The 26,242-nt window shown below is 40.1% G+C and overlaps 1 protein-coding gene across 4 annotated transcripts in view; it reads right to left on the reverse strand.

Moving 5' to 3' along the window:
• The window catches only part of CHN1 (chimerin 1), a 161,848-nt gene that overhangs the window by 51,422 nt on the left and 84,184 nt on the right, over positions 1-26,242 (reverse strand). For all 4 annotated transcript variants that reach the window (XM_073305918.1, XM_073305919.1, XM_073305920.1 and 1 more), the window contains one exon: positions 25,034-25,322. In XM_073305918.1, the coding sequence (XP_073162019.1) occupies positions 25,034-25,322 (289 nt within the window). The remainder of the gene's footprint in view (positions 1-25,033; positions 25,323-26,242) is intronic.

Genomic DNA, 26,242 nt, shown 5'->3' on the forward strand with positions numbered 1-26,242 from the left:
CCTAGGGGTGACAGTGGACAAGAAGCTGGATATGAGTCAGCAGTGTGCCCTTGTTGCCAAGAAGGCCAATGGCATTTTGGGATGTATAAGTAGGGGCATAGCGAGCATATCGAGGGACGTGATCGTCCCCCTCTATTCGACATTGGTGAGGCCTCATCTGGAGTACTGTGTCCAGTTTTGGGCCCCACACTACAAGAAGGATGTGGATAAACTGGAGAGAGTCCAGCGAAGGGCAACAAAAATGATTAGGGGTCTGGAACACATGACTTATGAGGAGAGGCTGAGGGAACTGGGATTGTTTAGTCTGCAGAAGAGAAGAATGAGAGGGGATTTGATAGCTGCTTTCAACTACCAGAGGTGGTTCCAGAGAGGATGGTTCTAGACTATTCTCAGTGGTAGAGGAGGACAGGACAAGGAGTAATGGTCTCAAGTTGCAGTGGGGGAGGTTTAGGTTGGATATTAGGAAAAACGTCTTCACTAGGAGGGTGGTGAAACACTGGAATGCATTACCTAGGGAGGTGGAAGAATCTCCTTCCTTAGAAGTTTTTAAGGTCAGGCTTGACAAAGCCCTGGCTGGGATGATTTAATTGGGGATTGGTCCTGCTTTGAGCAGGGGGTTGGACTAGACGACCTCCTGAGGTCCCTTCCAACCCTGATATTCTATGATTCTATGATTAAGGCAATATGGGGACTGAAGCACATCACAACACAGCACCCATGGCCTCCCTCCCACATTAGAAGGCAGTAGCAGAGTGATAGGGACGATATGCTTCAGTGGGGCTACTCACATACTTCAAATTAAGCACATGCTAATGTACTTTGCTGGATCAGGGTTAAGGTTCTCAGCACCTTGCAGGACAGAGCCCTAGAAGAGGACATTGTGCAACTACCAATTAGTTCAGTCACAGCCAACATGGCCAGCAGTCGAGTCAGAGATTGGCAGAGTACATGGAGGTCTTTGGTTCACGTGGATACCCTTCGGAACTACAGATGTTAAAAGAACGGGACAGGCTCTCCCTAAACATAACTACTCTGCCTGGGCCTCCCGGCCACACCAGGGTTGCAGTGCCAGGGCAGAGGGTGCTGCGGTGTGTGGTCAGTGCCCTCTCGACAGAGCAAGGCAGCGGCAGCGCTGGTCAAAGATTTTGGGCTCCTCCCATGAGTTTGGGTCTTAGGTATGTGCCCAGTTTGTCGATGTGTTAAGCCAGCTCCGGCCACATCTCCAGTTGTTTTTTTTTAAATGAGTTCCAGGATATGACAGCAATATTCACTATAACGCAGACTACTTTTCCTTAATACAGTCACGTTTTTAGGAAGATAATACAAAATCAATATTGTTGTTGCATCGTTACAGAATTTAAAAAATAGTAAATAGTTAATTTACGATTAAATAAAAATAGTGTGTGTGTAGTTTCTCTACACACACACACACTCTCATTCACTCACTCAGTATATGTAATAGTGGGTCTAACCCCCCTCCCCAAAAAAGACAAAATGCAGTTGGTGGGTCGCTACAGCAAAAAGTTTGGGAATCAGTGGGATAAGGCATCTTTTCCAATCCTTCAGTTATTCTCATGGCTCTTCTCTTCTCTGATTCATCTCCAATTTAACAACATCCTTCTTGAATGGGGACACCAGAACTGGACACAGTATTCCAGTAGCAGTTGCACAAATGCCAAATGCAGAGGTGATAGAACCTCCTTACTCCTATTCAGTATTCCCCTGTTTACACACCCAATGATTGCACAGTGTTGCACAGATGACCACAGTGTTGCACTGGGATCCCATGTATCCAGTATAAGCCCCCAAATCTTTTGCAGAGCGACCACTTCACAGATGACATTGTGATATCCTGTAAGTATGGCCTACATTGTTTGCCCATGGATGTCTGATCTTACATTTGGCTGTACTGAAACACATTTGTTTGCTTGAACCCAGGTTACCAAGCGACAGTGAATTTACAGCCACTTGCACCCAAAGCATGACACTTTTCACTGCTCCATGAATCTAGTGATCTGAGACACCAGTCACTTGAATAACTAAGTAATTAAACAGTCTTTAGAAATAGGTATATAAGCATCCCCTTAAACACCACTTAACTAAAATACATAGCCTACAAAATGGAGCAGCACTTCAATTTCTTGGGCGAATAACCAAGGGTCCTATATTTCTTCTTCATAATCTGGAATGGCTGATATAGGGAAGAAGCACATATTTTCTATGCACTTCAGAGCCCAGATTCTTATACCGTGGTGATCACCATAGTACCTGAGCACCTTCTAGTAAGTAGCGTATTAAGCAGTGTTTGTTCTCTCATCCTCTTCCGCATGCACGTTTAAAGCTAGAGAAGGCAAGGTCAAAGAACTACACCTTGCACTTGGAGCAGAAAGTGGTGATGTTTGTGACGGCCTTAGCTTTGAGGGAGGGTCCACGGGGTTCATTTCAGTCTTGGAATGGCCTGTGAGAAAGCTGTCTCCAGCACAGATGAGCATTACCGAGTTGACTTCACCCATAGTAGAACATGGCTAGGCAGGCATTGAGCTAGGACAGTTGCTTACTGCACAAATTTGCTTGTTTCACTATTACTTCATCCACCCTTTCCCACACACATGTATTTCATTCACCTTGTCACAAACCAGGACTATGAGATGTCTGGGTCAGGGACTGGTTTTTTACTTCATGCCTGTACAGTGCCTCGCACAATGGGCTCCTGATTGAGGTATTGAGGTGCTAGTATAATACAAATGGTAAATAACTACCACCTACAGATACTATTCTGGAAAGTTCTTGCCTGGGGCAACAGCATCCTGAAAGGAGTCACGGCAGCCATGTGACCCTAATTAACTGCCTTGACTGAGCACATTGGCACCTCCTCTACCCTCACTTTCCATTTTGTCAACTTATTCTCTTTTTTTCAGCTAATGGCATTACATTTATCTATCGTTTTCTTTTATTTCCTTCTCCTGCCCCTCTGCCTTCTCCTGTCTGTGGGGATCTGCATCACTGTGATCAAGAGACAACTGACATTTATTTCAGCGAGGTATTATCCCTCACAAAAATTTCTTGGACTATGATTCCTCATGGCAAATTTTATCCCAGAATGTACTTTTAAGCCATTTACAAAGCCCACAGCACAACATGCTCTAGCTTAGGGATAACAGTCATAATCTAATGAAAAGCAGAAACTGCATTAACAGTAATCTTTCATCAAATGTCCATTATCAGTAATATACCACATTCGATAATCAAAGAAAATCAGGGCTATAAAACAAATATTCAAATTCCACCTTAGTTAGTACTAAAATTCCACCTTATTTAGTACTAAAAACCTTAGAGGAAAATTATGATTTATTTCTGGAATGACCCACAATATGCTAAACAATTTCCAAATATAAAAGAAGGCACAATTCCTGCACCTTGAAGAGTTTACACAGATCCTTTTGTCATATATGGTTCCTTTTGTCAAGAACCCCAATAATTCTCAAATATTTACAAGTAGTAAAATTTCTGATGGTGACAAATTTTTATGGAAAAATTATTAATTTACAACACTGTTCTTTATCTGATCTACTCCAGAGCCATGTTCTCATAAGCAGTTTTTACATGAAAACCCTACATATTTTTTTAATTAAAGAAATTAAATTTGGGGATAATAATTGTTTGGTCCACAGAGCTCTCTTTGATTTGAGTTAATTTGCAGTATTCATGGAATAGGAGACTCAGAGCTGGATATAATGTGTGCAGGCATTATGCACGTTTCTTTTTATCTCTTGTTAATATTTTCTTACCTCATGCATAATATTTCACATCCACATCAGTCTTCTCATGGCAGTCTGCATTCTGCCCCTTATATTAGCCTTTTTTTGTTCTGTATAATAATTCAATCTAGAATGATTCAATACACTTTGTAATTGAAAACTGCAGCTCATTAATTTCTAAACATTCTTTGTATTTCATGCTACACCTGTTCTTTTGGCACAGCCAGTATTCTGAATTCATCCATATCCTCCGGAGTAAGCTATGTTGCTAAGATACATGTGTTGTCACAGTTTTCCCCTCCAACATACTTTCAGTTCGTGATCATACTTGTTTAGCATAATTAAGACTGAAAAGTGCTAACCCCTCTAATCCTTGCTAAAATAATCCTGGATATAACCCCAGTAATCAAGATGAGTTTATAGTTTTAAAATACTTTTATTACAATTTTTTTTTGAGTTATAACATTTTCAGGTAACATTTTTGCAGATCATAATGTGATTTCATCGTCATTCTGAAGTCCCTTGTTGATCATCCAACACTGAAAAGAGCTCAGAACTATGGTGGTCCAAAGTGTTTATCAGCACTCCCCAGGCCCTGATCCTGCATTTCCTGAGTGCAGGATTCTGCATGGGTGCAGCTGCGCCTGCACTCAGTGAATTGCTAGATCAAGCTCAAGATTGACTTTCAGACAAGGCTAAAGCACAGAATCAAAAAAAGGGATCAGATTCTGCTCAAGCATCAAATCCTATTTGCCTTAATGTTCTCGGTTACACTCATGTAACTCAGGAATTACAACTGACTTTAACCATGTTATTTCTGATTTAAATCTGGAGTAAATGAGATAAGAGTTTGATTCAAAATCTCCAGCAGTGGAACTACATTCTAAAGAAGTCTCAGAAATCAAGCCCTTAGGTTATCTATAACTCACTAAGAGGTATAAACATGTGCCCAAACTGAGCTCAGAAAGCACATGTCTACACTTACCGTGGATTGATGCTGTGTCGAGTGATCCATCAGGGGTAGATTTAGTGGGTCTAGTGAAGAAGACCCACTAAATCAACAGCTTATCACTCTCCCGTCAATTCCGGTTCTCCACAGGAACGAGAAGCATAAGATAAGTCGATGGCAGAGTTTCTCCCGTTGACCCAGCGCAGTGTAGAAACCGCAATAAGTCAACCTAAGCTTTGTTGAATCCAGCTACGTTATTCATGTACCTGGAGTTGCGTAACTTAGGTTGACTTAACCCCTTAGTGTAGACCTGCCCAGAGACTATTCAGATACTGAACATTAGGCATGTAACTCAGGAATTACAACTGACTTTAACCATGTTATTTCTGATTTAAATCTGGAGTAAATGAGATAAGAGTTTGATTCAAAATCTCCAGTAGTGGAACTACATTCTAAAGAAGTCTCAGAAATCAAGCCCTTAGGTTATCTATAACTCACTAAGAGGTATAAACATGTGCCCAACACGTGTCTCTTGTTAAATATAGGCCCCTACCTCAGATACAAGAAGAAAATGGAAAGATAAAAGAGGGGGAGGAATGAAGAGAATTACTAATTGCAGGGAGCTTCCACACGACCACAGTGAAATACAATATTTATCATAGTGTTAAAATTGTAAAGTATGGAAAATAAAGCAGAGACAAAACAAAGAAAGTTTCTCCCTTACAAAGAAAATTAGAAAATAAATGAAAAGATGAAAAATCCTTCTCAGGCCTGTAACTTCTAATGGGAGTCAGGTTTTATTACACTGTTCAGTTGCTTTTTGTTCTCTTCTAGTTGCTGCTCCCACAAAATAACCTTGCTGGCTTTGGTAACTGGTGCTTTGGAAACTTTGGTGGTTTCTTGGTTTCGAACTAGATTAGCAGGCACTAGTGAGTCCAAAAGTAGAGCAACTAATATCCTAGACTTACAAAACCAGTCAGTCTATGTCCTATTTGAATGGTTCAATTCCTCTCCACCCCCATATATATTAGTCTTCTTTCCCATTTACTACCGCTTTGTCTCCCGTGTTACTCTATTAAATTTTCCTGCCATGTGAGTGTTTATGTGAGAGGGCAGCAAACTCACCCAGGTTTCTGGTTGAAGTTATGGCCACTAGGAATTCCCACTCCAAGAGTCAGCAATTCCAGGGATGAAGAAACTATCATCTCAAAAGGGGAAAAAACAGCAATTCTGAAACAAATTTAAATAGCTTCTTCATTTTAAAACTGTATCATTCTGAAAATGGGCTGCCACCAACCCATTTCTCCATCAGAGGTTTGTGCTAAATTAGGGTACATATATTGTTGTTTGGCTTAGGAAAAAAGTCAGTGTGCAGCCAGAGTGGATCGTTTCTATCTGAATGGTGTTTTTTGTTTATTTTTTTTTATATTCATTGGCACAAGTCTTTCTTGAAACATGACTTTCAGATGAAGCCCAGGAAACCTACCACTCGTAGGCTCCTACTGGCAATACAAAAATCTGGCATTTCATTTGGAATTTGAGGTAAAACATCTCTGGAAAGAATATTTTGTTCTTCTGAACACCAAGACACATTGATGTTAAAAATCCATGCTTAAAAAAAATTCATTTTTACAACTCATCTATTAGGATTAAATTAAATACTGAACCAACAGATGTGTTTTCTTCTGCTTATTCAGCCAAGTTATTTTCCCTTTTTATCTTATCCAGGCTCTTTTTAAATTATCATTTTTCCAGACTAGAAGTAAAAACAAAAACCACCCACAAAACCCCACTCTTCTCTTGTTTTAATACTGCTAATATCAATCAACATTTTAAGTGGTTGAAACTACATAAAATAGATAAGCTTATTATTGTTTTGATTCTCAGCTTTAAAAGTAGCTTAAGAGAATTAACCCATAGCCCCAACATAAGTTATTCAGTAGCTGCTAGCATACCAACTTGCTGAGCAAAGCATCTGTCTTAAAATCTTCTGTTTATTGCAAAGGTGGTTGTCAGTTCAGAGGTCTTTTGTCAGTTTCAAAGCACCAAGCTGCAGGTTTGAATGCTAACAGCATTTGGAATTTGAAGTGAATTTGAATGAAAAGCTGTCATTTAGGATCTGAAAAATTTCAGCTCCATGAAAAATACAAATATACATGATGTTACTTTCAATTTTCATGCATTTGTATTGAACAAATTGCTACTTTAAGCTGATTCTGAGTCACAGCAATGTTTGAATGCAAATGTACCTCACTTCCATATTGGCTTTGGTAACTGCTTCATGATAACTTTTTCTGCACTGTAAAATCACCCAAAACACTCCTCACCCAATAACATTTGAGACGTGATATAATCCATTATTAAACACTTCCCAACCATGTTTAAATTTAGTATAGAAACAGACAATATAACCTTTCATCTCCATATTCATCTGCTCTTGCCTAGGAAAGAGAAAAGCTGCTTGGCTCTTTAAATGCTACTACCCCTGATTCACACACTGAAAACTAAGAACATACACCCAGAAATAAAGTTTAATGTGGGACATTATACTCGGCAATAAACACCCAAATCCTATAGACATACCAGTTTCTTATTCTGTGCTTTGATGCAATATCCATCTAACAATTGATATAACTATCATTAACTGAATGCAGTATACAAGAATATCTAGTATAATTTGATCATCTGGGCCTTGATCCTGCAAATATGTTAGCTTGTGGTTAACTTTATGCACATGGCTAGCCCCACTAAAAGCCAGGAATACCGATGCTGAGGGGTCAGTGCTAAAATAACTCAGGTAAGCGTCAGATCGGTCAATCTGACAGTTCCTACAGCGCTCACAAACATTAGGAGATGCACATCGGGGAACATTAAAAGCTGCACAGCTCTAAATAATTGGCGCTAATATCTTTAAAAAGAGGATAGGTTTGTAAGAGTTTATAACTTTCTAATTCTAACTGAAATTTTTGAAAAGTCTGGTATCCTTGCAGTGGCTGAGGACTAAGTGTGACAAGTGTGCAGTAATGAAAGCAAGCATTTCTGTCTATCTAGGTAACTACATTGTTCTCCTGATTTTATTCAAACTCAAAAGAAAATTTTCAACTATGAGCTTACACTAAGCATTGAGAATTTAATTTTAAAAGGATTAGTTGTGACAATTCAGAAGGAATAAAAATAGGGGTCAGAACAGGATGGCTATTACAGCTTTAAACAGGGGGTATATAATAGCTCCAGTTTTCATTTACACCCCAATACAGCTAAAAAATTCATTTAACCATTTCTGTCCAGATCTCTAACAAATGTGATAGCTTTATTTTCTTTCTGCTGTCACTTCTACCCAAGTATTTTACTCTCCACAGGTCTGCAAGGTTGGGGTGACCACTGGACAATTATAGTTGGACAATTATAATTGCAGCAGATGTGCTTGCTTACCATGGATTGAAAGGTATAGGATGACAGACTGATTTTGAGCTCTACATAAAAGCCTGATGATGTGGATACCTATGCAGGATGATTTAAATATAACTGGTATAAAATATGCTATTCGTTTAGATTGGAAAACATTTGCACACCCTATGCAGGAAGGAGAAAATGGTTGAGAGCTTTGTGTATAGAAAGGGATGGCCTATTAAGGTGGTAAAACATATGTATGAGGAATCTCTCACTGTACAGCTAAAGAAGGGTCTGATGTTAATCCTTAAAACACAAAATATTAGAATCTTGGGCTTTGGTTCATGACTGTTTCAGAGTGAAAAGGGCCATGAACATCACCACTTCCTGCAGTCCCTAGGTTTTCCTTGGGAGTCTCATATACAAGTACTGACCTGACCTGACTCTGCTTAGTTTATGAGATTAGATACACTCATAACGCCAGGTGATTATCACCAGCTGTGCAGTGTTACATTATAAAATCAAAGTAAGGTAAGAAAAACTTGTAAATAACAAAATTATCCCTTTACAGTTCTCCTAATTCAAAAAGTCCAGCCTGTTTCCTGTAGAAGTGATTAGTAATAGAAAATAATTAGAATAAGACAGATGGAAGAAGGAGGGCAAAACAAAAACAACATATACAGCCCAGGAAACAGCCTGACAAGTGATGGAATTGACAGTCAGCAAACCAGCGACAGAGCACCACAATTTGAGAGTATTTTATGTAAGCAGGCCTACTGCACAAGTAAAAAGTACCATTAAACGCCACCTTTAGAAACAATGACCAAGAGACCCACTTTATCCTAGGTATGACTATTGGAAGGATAGTGTCACAAATCGCAATATACTGCTCTTAAAATCCCCTCACCATTTCCTCAAATAACCAAGGAGAGCCTTCTGAAATGATTTCCCCTGAAGATCCCTCTTTGTAACCAGTGATTAAAATGGAAGATGAGCTCTTGTATACAGCTTATAAAGATAAAACAACATTGCATTATGGAGTGATGAGCCTCCTGAGCATCCTGTAGGATCTTCTCTCCTTCACATCTCAGGAGATCCACAGGAGGGATCTGATCTCTTCACTCACCAGCACAGTTCTCACTCAAGACTCTGCCATCTCTGTGCCCTCCTCCACTTCTCTGCGTTTTTGCAGTGATAAAAATTCCCCTCACAGACTACATGCAATTTGTCCTTTGGTGGAGACGTCAGGGTGAACTATGCTTGGAAGAGAAATCTGATCCCTTTTTTGGGGCATGCTTGGGTCTGCAGGATGGGTATCAGGAAACTCATCTCTCCATAGCAGATAGCTATATTATCTTATAAACTGTACACCGGAGCTGATTTTCCAGGCCAGCTATTATATGGGGTAATTAATCTTTCTCCTTGCCTTGTCCTGCTGCACCATGAGCTTATCCTAAGCATCGTTCTCTGTACCCCTCTGTTCCAGGAAGCCTCTTCATATCTCTGAGCAAGTCACAGGGTAGGGATGTCCTTATCCCTCATTCTCTTTCCACAGACCCAATAATTTTGGGAGGGCCTCAAGAGCAGTTCAGTGGTAAAGGAGGACAAGACAGGAGAAAAAAACAACACTTCTTTCCCTGCTCCACCTGACACTTAATTTTCTGTACTTCATCACAGAGGAATTAGGCTAGCGTGAGCCACAGAATTTGGTCCGTTCAAGAAGGTAGGGAAGTGCTAATGACTCCCTCCTTGCCTTCTCCTGCAGTGAATACCTGTTCCTCAGCTCTTCTTCCAAACGCTCTTTGCTCGGAGCTCCTTGGAGCCTCCGCCAAAAGTTTACTCTCACTAATGTGCCCAAAGTCCCACTCCCCCATATACGCACCTATAGCTATGAGAGCTCGTTATGGCCCACACCTACCCCAAGACCCACAGGGGAAGAAAAACAACAAGCTCCCACCATTTGTCAGGATTGTGGTGACACGACAACCCTCCTAAGGCTCATTAGGGGTTGATGCACTTACCTCGGTGGAGCCCTACTTCTGTGCACTTCCCGAGATTCACAAGGGATGTGCACCTCTCCTAAGGTCTTAGCAGACGTGCGCTAGTGAGGCGATCCTCTTCTGGCATCAGGAAATAAGACGGAAGCCCCCCACCAACCTTCCTTCATTTCCCATCCCTATGCTGTGACTACTTAAAAAAATGAAGGAAATTTCCAAGGTCAAGTTTAGATTGCAATGGTTTGAATGCTCAAGTTTAAAAAACAAAACCAAACAACCCTCCACCCCGAACCTACAATATTAGGAACCCTAGAAATGGCTGTACTTTACAAGTAAGGCACTCAACCTACCTTAGATCTCTGTGCCCATACTAAATTATCTGACAAACATAAAAAGGAATAATATCTTATTTCATCTAACAGATTCATTTGAATAGTGACCACAGAAGCAGAATTCTCCAATCTTAATTTTACAGCAATGGGGCTGCTTTACAGTCTTAACAGTCATTCACACTACTCATACAGAAATATTCCAAATTCCTGAACCAAAAAGAAAAAGGGTATATCGAAGGCAACCATTCTCCCAGTCTTTGCTGAGGGCCTGATTCTGTGAACCAAGGAGAACATTCAGCACCTGACAGGTTGGGCCCTGTGATTCCAAATGGTAGTCAATTATCCAAGTATAATTAGACAGAGCTAAAGCACCTCTGTAGATTAACCTAATTTGCCCAGCAGTATTAGAGCACTTAAGTGATAAGAGCAAAAGTCAGTGTGGTGGGACATCATCTCCTTAAGTGTCAGAGACATGTATATATGAGACAAATAATTAAATTACTGCTCTGTGGTGTACAGTATTAATAGTACACCTACAAGGAAGGGAAGATGCTACACTGGCTTCTCTACAGGGACACAGTATTATGAAACAAAGGTGCCTTGTGTTAGAAATACAATGCACCTTTGTGCATTTCCTAGATTTTTAATATCTTTAATATCTTGTGTAATGTATGTATGTATTTTTAACTCATGTTCTTAATAGGCAGTAATGCAGGTGAACCCCTGATAGGTGCCAGCAACTTTAACTTCACCTTCGTGACATTATTGTGTGACCATTACATTAACATTCTTTGGACACGCAAACTCTTTCATAGGACCTGAGGGGTTAATTGGAATCAGCTGGGTGACAGTCTTTTAGTACACATCCTCTTAAATAAAATGCAGGAATAAACAGTGGCCAGCTGAGAACCTAATTTGAGTTAGCAAAGATAAAAGGAAAGAAAGAATTCAGATTGGAAGCAGCAGAAATACTGAGGAAGCAGGGAACTGAGATGTAGTCCATAGTTGGAGACTGGCTAGAGTGTGACTAACTGATCCTTTCTGAGCAAGACACATTGGAATTTCAAGGCTAGATCTTCTGCAGAGCATGGATTATTGTAAGAAAAATATCTTTACATTTAATTTGGGAGTTTTGGCTCCTAAAGCAAGAACAGTTTGTATGGTCTTTTTATGTATCTGCTTTACTACAACCACAGAATGAAAGTAATGTAAGGTGTCAATTGCTCTAAGTTAATATGAATGGAAAATACCTCTCTCAGCAATCTATAGAAAATATTTCTTGCATATTACTTTAAAGTGTTCTTTATATTCCGCATGTCCTCACACTGGAAACTAACTTATTATTCCACTCACCCACTTTTACCAGGCCTTAAATAATAATAAAACACTCTTAATGGCTGCTTGTATGCTTAAGTAATTATTAGTGATCTTGTTTCAGAATGAATGGGTACCATCCCTTTAAGTGTAATCCCTCCCACAGTGCATGCTAGAGGGAAGAGAGGAAGGAGATAAAAGATAAGGAGGATGTGGCAGCCCAAATGCACTGAAGTGGACTGTGCAGGAGCAGCTACCTAAAAAAAAGGGTCTCTTCACAGTGTGAGGGACATTCTTGGTATTGACAAGGCTGTGTGGTCTTGGACGCCTCTGTTAGAAGCAGCACTAGGCACAAAATAAATAGATTGACTTTTTACCTTCCACAGAGTTATGTTTTATTTATAAATTATACTAAATGTACAGAATGATTGTTATAGACATCTATCCAGGGACTTGTGAGGGAACATTTGTGAGAAAAGAGTTGACAATCTCATCAAGTTAACCCACAGGATTCTTCAGCACTCAATGTCTTTATAAATATTTGAAAGGAAAGCATTTACCATTGAAGGACAGTTGCATTTTTAATGGTACTTTTTTGTTGATAGGGGTGTGCGTAAAGAGGCTTTAACGCCACACCCCACTATCCTCCCATGAACGCTACCTGGTAAGACTGAAGCAGTGCTGGTAGAAAGAAAGTATTTCAAACAACTTGTAACAGCTAGACCTTACCACTGCCCTTGATTGTTAAAGTGGTGTGCTGTCTCAGCCCCTACTGGGCGTATCACTTCTTCTGGACACTCAAACAACAAGTACCCAAGAATGTCTTCATCCATCTATGGACCTACTAGGGTGACCAGACATCCCGATAAAAATCCCAATTTTTAGTTCTTTGTCCTGAGTCCCGACCAATGCACGGTCAGGACGCCATTTGTCCCGATATTGTGGCTTTGGCCGCTCTGGCTGTTCTTTTCTGCTTTGGCAACTCTGGTCTGGTTGCCCCCCCCCTTTTCTTTTTTGCTTCCCCCATGTGTCCCGATATTTTGTTTGTTTCATCTAGTCACCCTAGGACCTACGCAAGGTGGTCTATGCTTTCATTGGCTCCAGGGCAAATGACTGCAATACAATCTGATTGGGATCAACTTGAAGGCCATCTGGAAACTACAACTAGTCTAACGTGCTGTGTCTGCTAAGCAAGACTGACCAACAAGGATACATCATGCTCTTCATTGACTCCAATTCAGATTCCAGATCAGTTTCAAGTTTCTGGTCCTTAGCTTTAAAGCTCTCAATGATAAAGGGTTAAATATTGTCAGGGACCACCTCTCCCCCCATATTCTGCCACAGAAATTTTGACCAAAGTGTGAAATTCTCACAGGCAGAATGTTCTTTCAGTAAAGGACTATTACATAAAACACTACCACTGAAGATCTGCCTGAGCCTGACCTTTGCCATGTAAGGCGCTCTGGAAGCTCTTTAAGCAGACTTTTCCTCAACACCAGGGGGGCATAAGGACTCAGGTATATTTCTCAATATCATCACCTGAGATGGCAGCCTAAATTAGGGAAGCTAGGTCTACCTTTGGACATATATAACTGTGATCTTAACTTTGTTATGGCTCCTGGATACAATGGTGATGGGTTTATTAGAAATGCATATAGAGATTTACACTACCTCCAGGCTCTTAGTACTAACTAGACTCAGGAGCTAGCATGAGGAGCTTGTTTTCAATTAAGGCATATTGGGAACATCATAAAGATTCACTGTTCTAGATCTCTTTGATCAGCATTGCATGCAGAATCAGACCCAATTTATCGTCATGGAAAGGTAAGAATGGCTGTTACTATTATCAATATTAAAAAAAATAACAAAAATATTGTTGTTGGAGAATTGCTTCTCCAAGACTTTACTTAACTCTTTCCATCTCAGGCAATATGTTGGCACGAGGGACTAGAAGGTCCTTGTTCACAGCCAGTGCAATTACTTTTATTGTAACTTTTCTTGCAGAAGTGTAAGTCATTTCTTATGTAAATAACAATGACTATTAAATTTAATTTGCATCGATCTTAACATACAATTAATCTGCAACTATTTAAAGTAGGCACTTCATTCTGAGAGACAGAGGATATGTAGCAGCACAGCTCAACCTTAGATAGACTTCACTTTTGTAATATTTTAAAATGCCAATATTTTAGTGAAGTAAAAAAATTATGTTAATTTAAATCAGTGCCAGATAATTGACAATCACCTTGACAAACAGGTAAATAAGTATCTATATATTTATTAATTCAATAGAGCTGTCATCTTACATGAAGTATTTAACCGAATCAATTGATCTGCTTGCAGGCCACTAACTCTACTGTGACAATTACCTTCTGAAGGAGGAGGATTTGCAATGATTTGTCAACTATTCAAGGAGTGAAGTGCAGAAACAGCTCTGGCTCTGGGATATTGGGAACTATTGCCATTTCTGCATTAGGCCACTTCAGGTGGAACACACTTTCAACGGAGTCTTTAGGCTTGTCTCCCTAACTCAAAGGACCATAATGGCAGCATAACTTTGCTTTCTGAACAGCCTACAGATTATTTGAAGAACTATCTTTGTATTTTTAGCTGCTGTGCTGAAATGGTATGTTAAGAGCATTCAGCCATGTCAAGCCCACTCCCTTTTTCAATTCTCAAACCCACCAGTTAATGCTCTAACTTTATTAATTCTGTCAAAGGTCATGAAAGTAAAAAATCAGTAAACTAAAACAGTTTTGATTTTCTATTTACACTTGTATATGACAAGCAGTCAAAGGCCTTCAAGTAATCAGTGACACACATAACAAGTGGTCAATTAGAGTCTCATGCTTTTCCCATTAAAAACTAATCTTAAGTCACACAACAATATAGTTATAGATCCCTTACAGCACCCAATGCTTCTGCTCATCATGATGGTTTGTGTTTTGCAATCCTCATCCAAAGACTGCATAGTTTGTCAACTTTGCATCTTTCATGGTCTTTAAATCTTTCTCCTTTGCTAAAGCCAGCTATTAAGGCTCTCCCATCAATCACAATAATTTTTTTAAATTCACCCAAATACACAAATTTCTACTGCTATAAATTAAAGTTAATTTCCATAGAGACATCTCATGTATCCTTGGATTCCCAAACACTGCCACTTACTGAATTTACTACTAGGCTTAGGACTCTAATATTTTATTTTGATGTTTATGGGGTGCTTTGTATCCTCTGCGCTTTTATGATAGAATGTAAAATTACAACCCCAGCCAAGCCTGTGTGTCCTTGTGCTCTGTTTGTTCTTCTCCAGAAATTATTTTTACACATCACCATTTGTCTCACTTATGATGACAGGCAGGCCTGTATCACAAAGCCTGTATTATACCCTGATCAGAATGTCCACAGAGTCTGCAGGTGTGTAGCATATGATTTGGGTACAAGCTGATTTGGGGGGAAGGATAGCTCAGTGGTTTGAGCATTGGCCTGCTAAACCCAGGCTTGTGAGTTCAATCCTTGAGGGGGCCATTTGGGATCTGGGGCAAAAATTGGGGATTGGTCCTACTTTGAGCAGGGGGTTGGACTAGATGACCTCCTAAGGTCCCTTCCAACCCTGATATTCTATGATTCATCCCTACTTTAGACAGAGAAGCTTTTTCCTCCCTTGTGCCATGGAGAAAACATAAGTCTTTATCCCCAAGAGGTGAAAAATTAGGGAGAAGCTATGAAGCTGCAGGATAAGGCTTATGAAGATGCACATTCATAAAATACAGAGCCCTTCAGAAATTATTTTCTCCTCCATCTACTGGAATAATTCCCTTTAGTGAATATTATTACAAGCACCATTCAGATAATAAAACAGCATCTTCTGTCATGTTTAACTTTCTACAATTTTCTTTGCATCTGCTGTTAGACTTGTCCCATTCCAGTTGGCTTATATATTTCAATTTGAGCAACAGGGATTTAATGCTTCCCTTTCTATCACTGAAGACAAAGAAAAACTTCTCAATCTGTATAAACGACTACAGAATGAGTATAGAGTTGCTTTATATGGAGGTTAAATCATTCTAATCATCATTTATATTAATGTAAACAATGGAGAAATATCATTTTTTTAATTAGGGCTGTTGATTAATCACAGTTTTAATTGTACTGTTAAACAATAGAATACCAACTGAAATTTATTAAATATTTTTGGATGTTTTTCTACATTTCAAATATATTGATTTCAATTACAACACAGAATACAAAGTGTACATTAAAAACAAAAAGGAGTCCTTGTGGCACCTTAGAGACTAACAAATTTATTTGGGTCTTTAAGGTGCCATAAGGACTCTTCCTTATTTTTGCTGATACAGACTAACATGGCTACCACTCGGAAAAGTGTACAGTGCTCACTTTATATTATTATTTGTATTACAAATATTTCCACTGTAAAAATGATAAACAAAAGAAATAGTATTTTTCAATTCACCTAATACAAGTACTGTAGTGCAATCTCTTTATCATGAAAGTTGAACTTACAAATGTAAAATTATGTTCAAAAAATAACTGCATTCAAAAACAAAATAATGCAAAACTTCAGAGCCTACAAGTGCATTCAATCCTACTTCTTGTTCAGCCAATTGCTAAGACAAACAAGTTTGTTTGCATTTATGGGAGATAAAGCTGCCCACTTCTTATTTACAGAATCACCAGAAAGTGAGAACAGGCGTTCGCATAGGACTTTTGTAGCTGGCATTGCAAGGTATTTATGTGCCAGATATGTTAAACATTCGTATACCCCTTCATGCTTTGGACACCATTTCAGAGGACATGATTCCATACTGATGACGCTCATTAAAAAAACAATACATTAATTAAATTTGTGACTGAACTCCTTGGGAGAGAATTGCATGTCTCCAGCTCTGTTTTACATGCATTCTGCGATATATTTCATGTTATAGTAGTCTCGAATGACGACTCAGCATGCTGTTCATTTAAAGAACACGTTTGCTGCAGATTTGACAAAATGCAAATAAAGTACCAATGTGAGATTTCTAAATATAGCTATAGCACTCGACCCAAGATTTAAGAATCTGAAGTGGGACGAGGGACAAGGTGTTGAGCATGCTTTCAGATGTCTTAAAAGAGTAGTACTCTAATGTGAAAACTACAGAACCCAAACCATCAAAAAAGAAAATCAACCTTCTGCTGGTGGCATCTGACTCAGATGATGAATACGAACATGCATCAGTCCGCACTGCTTTGGATGGTTATCGAGCAGAACCCGTCATCAGCATGGACGCATGTCCTCTGGAATGGTGGTAGAAGCATGAAGGGACGTATGAATCTTTAGTGCATCTGGCATGTAAATATCTTCCGAGGCCAGCTACAACAGGGACATGTGAACGCCTAATCTCAATTTCAGGTGACATTGTGAACAAGAAGCAGGCAGCATTATCTCCTGGAAATGTAAACAAATGTGTATGTCTGAGCGATTGGCTGAGCAAGGAATAGGACTGAGTGGACTTGTAGGCTCTGAAGTTTTGCATTGTTTTGTTTTTGAATACAGTTATTTTTTGTACATAATTCTACATTTGTAAGTTCAACTTTCATGATAAAGAGATTGCACTACAGTAGTTGTATTAGGTGAATTGAAAAATACTATTTCTTTTATCATTTTTACAGTGGAAATATTTGTAATACAAATAATAATATAAAGTGAGCACTGTACACTTTGTATTCTGTGTTGTAATTGAAATCAATATATTTTAAAATGTAGAAAACATCCAAAATATTTAAATAAATGGTATTCTATTATTGTTTAATCACAATTAGTTTTTTAGTTGGTTGACATCCCTATTTTTTTTTATAAATACAGCCATTAAACAAACAGCGACAAATATCAGCATATCATAAAAAAAAACAGTGTATTAACTTTTGTACAGTACCGTATTTTTAAGGGGCTCTGGAAGTTTCTAATGCAGACAATAAATGTTTAGTTTGCTGGAGAAGGCTAGGGTCTGCAGCTTAACTGCGGATACAACTACTTTGTATTGTGCGCTATCACTATCCATAAAATATCTTTATATAGCAGAAACAAGGTGGGTGAGGCAATATCTTTTATTGGACCAACTTCTGTTGGTGAAAGAGACAAGCTTTCGAGCTACACAGAGCTCTTCTTCAGGTCAGGAATAGGTACTATCTGCTCAATCTTGTATTTAGCTGTAACACTCTCAGTACCTTTCCCAAACAGAAGGTGGTCTAATAAAAGATATTACCTCACCAACCTTGTCTTGCTAATATCCTGGGACCGACAGGGCTATAACAACAATGTATGTTATATAGCAGGCAATTTTTTAAAAAGGCAAGGAAATATTTCCTATTATCCAGTGTTTGGGGTCACTTTCTGCTAAGCATTTCTGAAACACATACAATATTTTACACAAGTGACACAGCATTTATATAAAAATGCGTATTGTGTATCACACAATTTTAATATTCTTTATAAAACTTAGCTGAAAGTGGTAAATTCTCATAATGTGTTGCATGAAGACACTAGTGGGGTCTATATTGACCATGTGAACCAAAAACCGTTCAAATGCTCACCTTGTTAGCTGAGGTGTGACTCTGATGGGGCTGGGAGGATGCTGGAGCAGGCCTAAGGGTATAGCATGGGCATGGCCTACACACCCACCCTCAAGTTTGTAGTACCTGGGGCCATGGGTGCCAGTTGAAGTCCACACTAGAATAACCCTGCTGGGTAACTTGGGGCGTTACTCCAGCTTGGTAATAGTTATAAATGAAATTGCAGCCTCTGCATTTATCCATGCTATGGAGTGTGCGTCTCACTAGTTACATCTACACTGCAAAATACACCTCCATGGCAGAGTGTGTCAGAGCCAGGTCAACTGACTAGGGCTCAGTCCAGCGATGGGGAAGGGTATCAGGGTATATTTACCTGCAATAAAACACCCACGGATGACCTGTGTCAGCCGATTCATGCTTGCGGGGCTCAGGCTGCAGGGCTATAACACTGCAGTGTAGATGTCAGGGTCGGGCTGGAGCCCAGGCTTTGGAACCCTTCCCCCAAATGGGGTGCTGGACTCTGGGACTCTTCTCCCTCGCAGGGTCCCAGAACCTGGGCTCCAGCCAGCTGACATGGGCCAGCCATTGGTGTTGTATTGCAATGTAGACACACCCTCAGAGCCCAGGCTCCAGTGCAAGTGGGAACATCTACACTGCTATTTTTAGTCTTGTAGCACAAGCCCAAGTCAGTTGCCCCTGGCTCTGAGTCTCGCTGCTGTGATTATTATTATTTTTTTGGCAATATAGACTGACCCATTGTTTCTATGCCCACATCAATAAGGTTCCAAAACAAATAATGAGACCAGACTCATAAAAACTGGGCTTCGGGCCAATCCAGACTGTTAGCCAAACTTGCCTTGTCTCCAAAATGTATGCTTATAACTTCCAAACAAAGGGTGTGGGATGTGGCAATTACATGACTAATCTCTCTAAGGCTTTTCATCTAAAATTTCAATTTGAGAGAACTACTCAATAGTTCTTGATCTATTTTGTGAGAAAACACATGTACATTTTTATTGATGGAAGTCTGATTTGACAGCATCCATCTAAGAAAAAACAAACAAACAGTGTCCTTCCGTAATAACCTCCTCTACCATCCTTACACTGTACAAACTTTTCTGGCAGTGCAGAAAATGTTATGACACTAAACAACAAAATTCTATTACCTCTTCACAAAATGACAGTACTCTCTTTGAATAGTAGTGAGTACGTGAAGTATGATAAATGTGATAAGAGTTGAATTTACCAAAAAAACCACACAACCACCACCTCCCCCCATGATCTGATGATTTCCAGAACTTCTGTTCAAGGTTTTGCCTTAAATCAAACCCTTGTAGGATGAAAGAAATGCCAGTGCAGAAAGCCCACTCAAGACCCTCCAACACGATGTAAGCCCTTGTTAGGTGGTGTAAGTGGTGTGGAGGACCTTCTGGCAGCCTTCTGCACCTGACTGAACTTTACCTGTAATTAACAGGTGACATTTTCTACTAATATTTTACATCCTCCACTGTTAGGATCTATAGAATTCAGTACTAACAGCCTGATCTTGTGAGGTTCTGAGTCCCCTTAAGTCCCCTCTGAGTTCATTGGGAGTGGAAAAAGCTTCTTAAGTACTGAAGAAAAAGCATATAAGGCCATTTAGACAGTCTATGCCAGTGGTTCTCAAACTTTTTTTTTCGCAGACCACTTGAAAATTGCAGAGTCTTGGCAGACCACTTAATGATCTTTCCAAATGTTGTTTGTACCGTTAGCTAACTACTGTGAAGTGCTTTGGATAAAAGCGCTATATAAAAAAGCCTTAATATTAAAGTTATTTTGTTCTACAAATAAAAGCACACAACTCTTATTTTAATGTCAGTAGTCTTATCTTTCTAATGCAACGGATGTGCCCTCTCTCCCCCCGCCGTGGCGGCCCCTGAGCTGAGGCTAGGGAGGAGGGAGGTCTCTCCCTCTCTCCCCCTCCACAGCAGCCACAGAGCTGAGGCTGGGAAGCAGGGCTGTCTCTCCCCAGCAGCTGCAGCCCTGGAGCTGGGGAAAGTCACCTCTTTTTCTGGCCGCTGCAGCCCTGCACGTCCCAAATTCCTCTCACCCCCTCTTCTCACCCCACTGCCCCTTCCTCCCAAGGCCACAACCTCACCTTATATGTGCATCTTTTCCAGGGTCTAGACACCTAATTAGTGGAGCCACGCCTGCACGGCTCCACTAATTAGGTGGGTGGCCCTTCATTCTCTTGTGTATGATCACCCACACGCGCACCTTAGAGGGAACTATCTGTGGACCACCTGAATGGAGCTCGTGGACCACAGTTTGAGAACCTCTGGTCTATGCTATTAAAAAAAGGTATTTTACTTACAGCTGTCATTTATAGGGGCAAACCAATATTTCAAAATGTTGACCCAACCTATTGATTTGAAACAGTTTTCTTGTTCCCAATAAATGAAGAAGTCTGTAAATAAGATAAACCTATTTTTAATGGAATAGGCTTCATTTGGGACTAGAGATAAATTCTGGAGACATGTTCAAATGCATATTGTTTCTCGTATACATTGGTGAGTCAACTTTGGCAGTCAGAGATGGTCACACCGTACTACTTTCACAGTGCTTTTCAACTGTAGGTCGCATCAAGCACTTTACAAAATTGGATAAGGATTAGTATCAATTTTATAAATGGGGAATCATAGAATCATAGAATATCAGGGTTGGAAGGGACCCCTGAAGGTCATCTAGTCCAACCCCCTGCTCGAAGCAGGACCAATTCCCAGTTAAATCATCCCAGCCAGGGCTTTGTCAAGCCTGACCTTAAAAACCTCCAAGGAAGGAGATTCTACCACCTCCCTAGGTAACGCATTCCAGTGTTTCACCACCCTCTTAGTGAAAAAGTTTTTCCTAATATCCAATCTAAACCTCCCCCACTGCAACTTGAGACCATTACTCCTCATTCTGTCATCTGCTACCATTGAGAACAGTCTAGAGCCATCCTGTTTGGAACCCCCTTTCAGGTAGTTGAAAGCAGCTATCAAATCCCCCCTCATTCTTCTCTTCTGCAGGCTAAACAATCCCAGCTCCCTCAGCCTCTCCTCATAAGTCATGTGTTCTAGACCCCTAATCATTTTTGTTGCCTTTCGCTGGACTCTCTCCAATTTATCCACATCCTTCTTGTAGTGTGGGGCCCAAAACTGGACACAGTACTCCAGATGAGGCCTCACCAATGTCGAATAGAGGGGGACGATCACGTCCCTCGATCTGCTTGCTATGCCCCTACTTATACATCCCAAAATGCCATTGGCCTTCTTGGCAACAAGGGCACACTGCTGACTCATATCCAGCTTCTCGTCCACTGTCACCCCTAGGTCCTTTTCCGCAGAACTGCTGCCTAGCCATTCGGTCCCTAGTCTGTAGCGGTGCATTGGATTCTTCCATCCTAAGTGCAGGACCCTGCACTTATCCTTATTGAACCTCATCAGATTTCTTTTGGCCCAATCCTCCCATTTGTCTAGGTCCTTCTGTATCCTATCCCTCCCCTCCAGCGTATCTACCACTCCTCCCAGTTTAGTATCATCCGCAAATTTGCTGAGAGTGCAATCCACACCATCCTCCAGATCATTTATGAAGATATTGAACAAAACCGGCCCCAGGACCGACCCTTGGGGCACTCCACTTGATACCGGCTGCCAACTAGACATGGAGCCATTGATCACTACCCGTTGAGCCCGACAATCTAGCCAGCTTTCTACCCGCTTTATAGTGCATTCATCCAGCCCATACTTCCTTAACTTGCTGACAAGAATACTGTGGGAGACCGTGTCAAAAGCTTTGCTAAAATCAAGAAACAATACATCCACTGCTTTCCCTTCATCCACAGAACCAGTAATCTCATCATAAAAGGCAATTAGATTAGTCAGGCATGACCTTCCCTTGGCGAATCCATGCTGGCTGTTCCTGATCACTTTCCTCTCATGCAAGTGCTTCAGGATTGATTCTTTGAGGACCTGCTCCATGATTTTTCCAGGGACTGAGGTGAGGCTGACTGGCCTGTAGTTCCCTGGATCCTCCTTCTTCCCTTTTTTAAAGATTGGCACTACATTAGCCTTTTTCCAGTCATCCGGGACTTCCCCCGTTCGCCACGAGTTTTCAAAGATAATGGCCAATGGCTCTGCAATCACAGCCGCCAATTCCTTCAGCACTCTCGGATGCAACTCGTCCGGCCCCATGGACTTGTGCACGTCCAGCTTTTCTAAATAGTCCCTAATCACCTCTATCTCCACAGAGGGCTGGTCATCTCTTCCCCATTTTGTGATGCCCAGCGCAGCAGTCTGGGAGCTGACCTTGTTAGTGAAAACAGAGGCAAAAAAAGCATTGAGTACATTAGCTTTTTCCACATCCTCTGTCACTAGGTTGCCTCCCTCATTCAGTAAGGGGCCCACACTTTCCTTGGCTTTCTTCTTGTTGCCAACATACCTGAAGAAACCCTTCTTGTTACTCTTGACATCTCTTGCTAGCTGCAGCTCCAGGTGCGATTTGGTCCTCCTGATATCATTCCTACATGCCCAAGCAATATTTTTATACTCTTCCCTGGTCATATGTCCAACCTTCCACTTCTTGTAAGCTTCTTTTTTATGTTTAAGATCCGCTAGGATTTCACCATTAAGCCAAGCTGGTCGCCTGCCATATTTACTATTCTTTCGACTCATCGGGATGGTTTGTCCCTGTAACCTCAACAGGGATTCCTTGAAATACAGCCAGCTCTCCTGGACTCCTTTCCCCTTCAAGTTAGTCCCCCAGGGGATCCTGGCCATCCGTTCCCTGAGGGAGTCGAAGTCTGCTTTCCTGAAGTCCAGGGTCCGTATCCTGCTGCTTACCTTTCTTCCCTGCGTCAGGATCCTGAACTCAACCAACTCATGGTCACTGCCTCCCAGATTCCCATCCACTTTTGCTTCCCCCACTAATTCTACCCGGTTTGTGAGCAGCAGGTCAAGAAAAGAAAAGGAGGGAAACGGAGGCACAGAATGGTTAAGTGATTTGCTCAACATCAGACAGCAAGTCAATGGCGCCAGGGAACAGAACCCAGGTAAATTAGACCTATACCACTGCTAGTTTCAGGCAAGAAATCAGGTGATTAAAATGGACAGCTAGAATCAATATATTTTCCAATATATTGAGGGCAATGAAAATGATTAGGGGGTTGGGGCACATGACTTATGAGGAGAGGCTGAGGGAACTGGGCTTGTTTAGTCTGCAGAAGAGAAGAGTTTGATAGCAATTTGATAGAAATTTGATAGCAGCCTTCAACTACCTGAAGGAGGGGTTCCGAAGAGGATGGATCTAGACTGTTCTCAGTGGTAGCAGATGACAACAAGGAATAATGGTCCCAAGTTGCAGTGTGGGAGGTCTAGGTTGGATATTAGGAAACACTATTTCACTAGGAGTGTGGTGAAGCACTGAAATGGGTTACCTAGGAAGGTGGTGGAATCTCCATCCTTAGAGCTTTTAAGGCCTGGCTTGACAGAGCCCTGGCTGGAATAATTTAGTTGGTGTTGGTCCTGCTTTGAGCAGGGGGCTGGACTAGATGACCTCCTGAGGTCTCTTCCAACCCTAATCTTCTATGATTCTACGATTTACTACATTAAAAAAGTTCAATCACAACAGCGTAGACACAAAATGTCAATACATGTAAGGATTACAAGAAATGTGTTCCTTATCTCTGATTGGGAAGATGAATATGTAATCAGACCTAAACGTAGTATTTTCTTTTATGATTTACAGTAATTTGCAAAATACGCTTAATAACATTGAAACAGGAGAGCCTAGAGCGCATATTACATATGCATGAATATATAGATATTTTAAGTAATATTTTTAAACACACACTTAAGAAAGATTGCCATTTATGGGCTTTTTAATAAACAGATGCAATCAATTTTTCCTCTAGTTATTTATTTTAACAAACTATCATTATTTTAAAAATGTATTAATATGAATTTAAAAACAAGTTTCATATCTGTCGTGTTAACAAAGCTATATGGCAACTGTTTTTGGGGTCTTCTACATTACATTAAAGATGATCTGCAAGAGTACAAAGTCTGAAATTTATCCTGCATTTGGTTCTAAATTTATTTATTTATTTTAAAGCCCTCCCCCACCCCACAAATGCAGTTAGTTCTCAGTTGATAATGCAACTCTCTGAAGAAAGATATCCTTCTTCATAAGCCTGGTTGAGGCCAAAAATAGTTCTGTCAGTTCATGACAGGCTGAACTTAGGTCATGTGAAATGTTTTAACATTTTATCTTGTTAATGAACAGACTTATTTATAAAGTGGACAACTTTACTATCATTGTATGGGGAATGCTGAATAGATTATGGAATACATTTCTGTATTAAAGGGCAATTGTCTTTTTGCACAGTAATTAAGTTTAAATATCTTTAGCCGTTCTGGAATATCAGAGGATTGACATTTGTAATAGCAATAATTTCTTTTAAAAAAACAAAGAACCTTCTGATAAAAGTTTATGAATCAGAGGCATTTGCAATATGCAAAAAATTTCCATTTGAAAACTTGGAAAGATTAGTAAAACATCTTAACATATAACTTACTATTAATCAAAAATATCTGATGTAACCATTTAGATTAAACACCTATAAACATATTTAATATTCTTCAGTGGAGTTGAGTTAAAAGTATAAAATAAAAGTCTAATAAAAAAAAGTGTGTTTTAACAGTTGCTTACCCTTTTCTCTGCTACCTCATCTTCTCCTGTAGATTCTTTGCCATCATATGTATCTCTCAGGGTTGGCATATGTTTTTTGTGTGCTGGCTCTCTGTTTAAGGTTGTATATCCTATGTGTTCATAAATTGGATTTATTGTCATCTTGGCAATATATTCTGCTGCCTTGGTTTCAATATAAAGAGTAATCAATCCATCTGTCACCAGGTCATGGATGGACTCAAAACGTTTCTCCCCAACAAAGTGTTTTCCATCGTAGTAGAGTCTGAAGTTCCTGGTTTGATTTCCAAATCTGCCTCAATGAAATGGGAAAGTATACACATAGATATATATTTATTTTTAAAAGAAAGATTAAGCAAGTGATGCCTTGCAAACAATAAAAATACCCTATCATTTAAATCTGTGACTATGCTGTGTATGGTCTGAACGAGGAGGAATATAAAATTAAACTACTGTACACAAGGGTAGAACAACAACAACTGCGGATAGACAGCCAAACTAATGCCTGCCCTAGAACGAGCTATTTGTTCTCTTATCCTGTTTGGACACATCATTATCCTGTGGAAAAAATGAAAAATACTTCACACTCTGTTTAAGGGATTTCTTTAGTACGGCGCCTCTATAGTCTATTGCTTGCCTCTCTGATATGAAAAGTTCTCATAACAGAGTCCTCTATTATAGTACACCAATAAAGAGATTTGATGCAGTGTTAGACCTCTGTACTCCTGTCTTTTTGTAGGAAGAGGCCATTCAGGGTACAGTTTAGCTTTAGTGCCAACAATTACACTGAAGTCAAACTGCTGCCAGAATCTGAGCAGTGGAGGACAGAATGGCACAAGGGCAAGCTTTCTTTATTGCTGGCCAAATGCCAAGGACTAACTCCTCAAGCTTTTTACAAAAGGCCCTCTGTGCTATGCTTCAAGCAAACCTTTGTAATATACAGGATATTTAAGCCATAATCTGATGCTAGTAATTCTGCAGCCTGGTTTGAATAGCATTTTGATGTAACCTTTTAATAACCATAAATGAGTGTGTTGACTCCACCTGACTTCAAGCACCTTTTCAAAAATCTTACTGAAAGCCTGGAACAATTTGCTTTCTGAAGCCATCTGCACATGCGTGAACAGACATCAGTGTGTGCACTTGGTAACTGCCAATGCTTGTCTTGCAAAGAGCATGGAAGCAAGAAGCTGCTTTCATTACTGACTCCAG

This window comes from Lepidochelys kempii, chromosome 11, assembly GCF_965140265.1.
Source record: "Lepidochelys kempii isolate rLepKem1 chromosome 11, rLepKem1.hap2, whole genome shotgun sequence".
NCBI classification, from domain to species: domain Eukaryota; kingdom Metazoa; phylum Chordata; order Testudines; family Cheloniidae; genus Lepidochelys; species Lepidochelys kempii.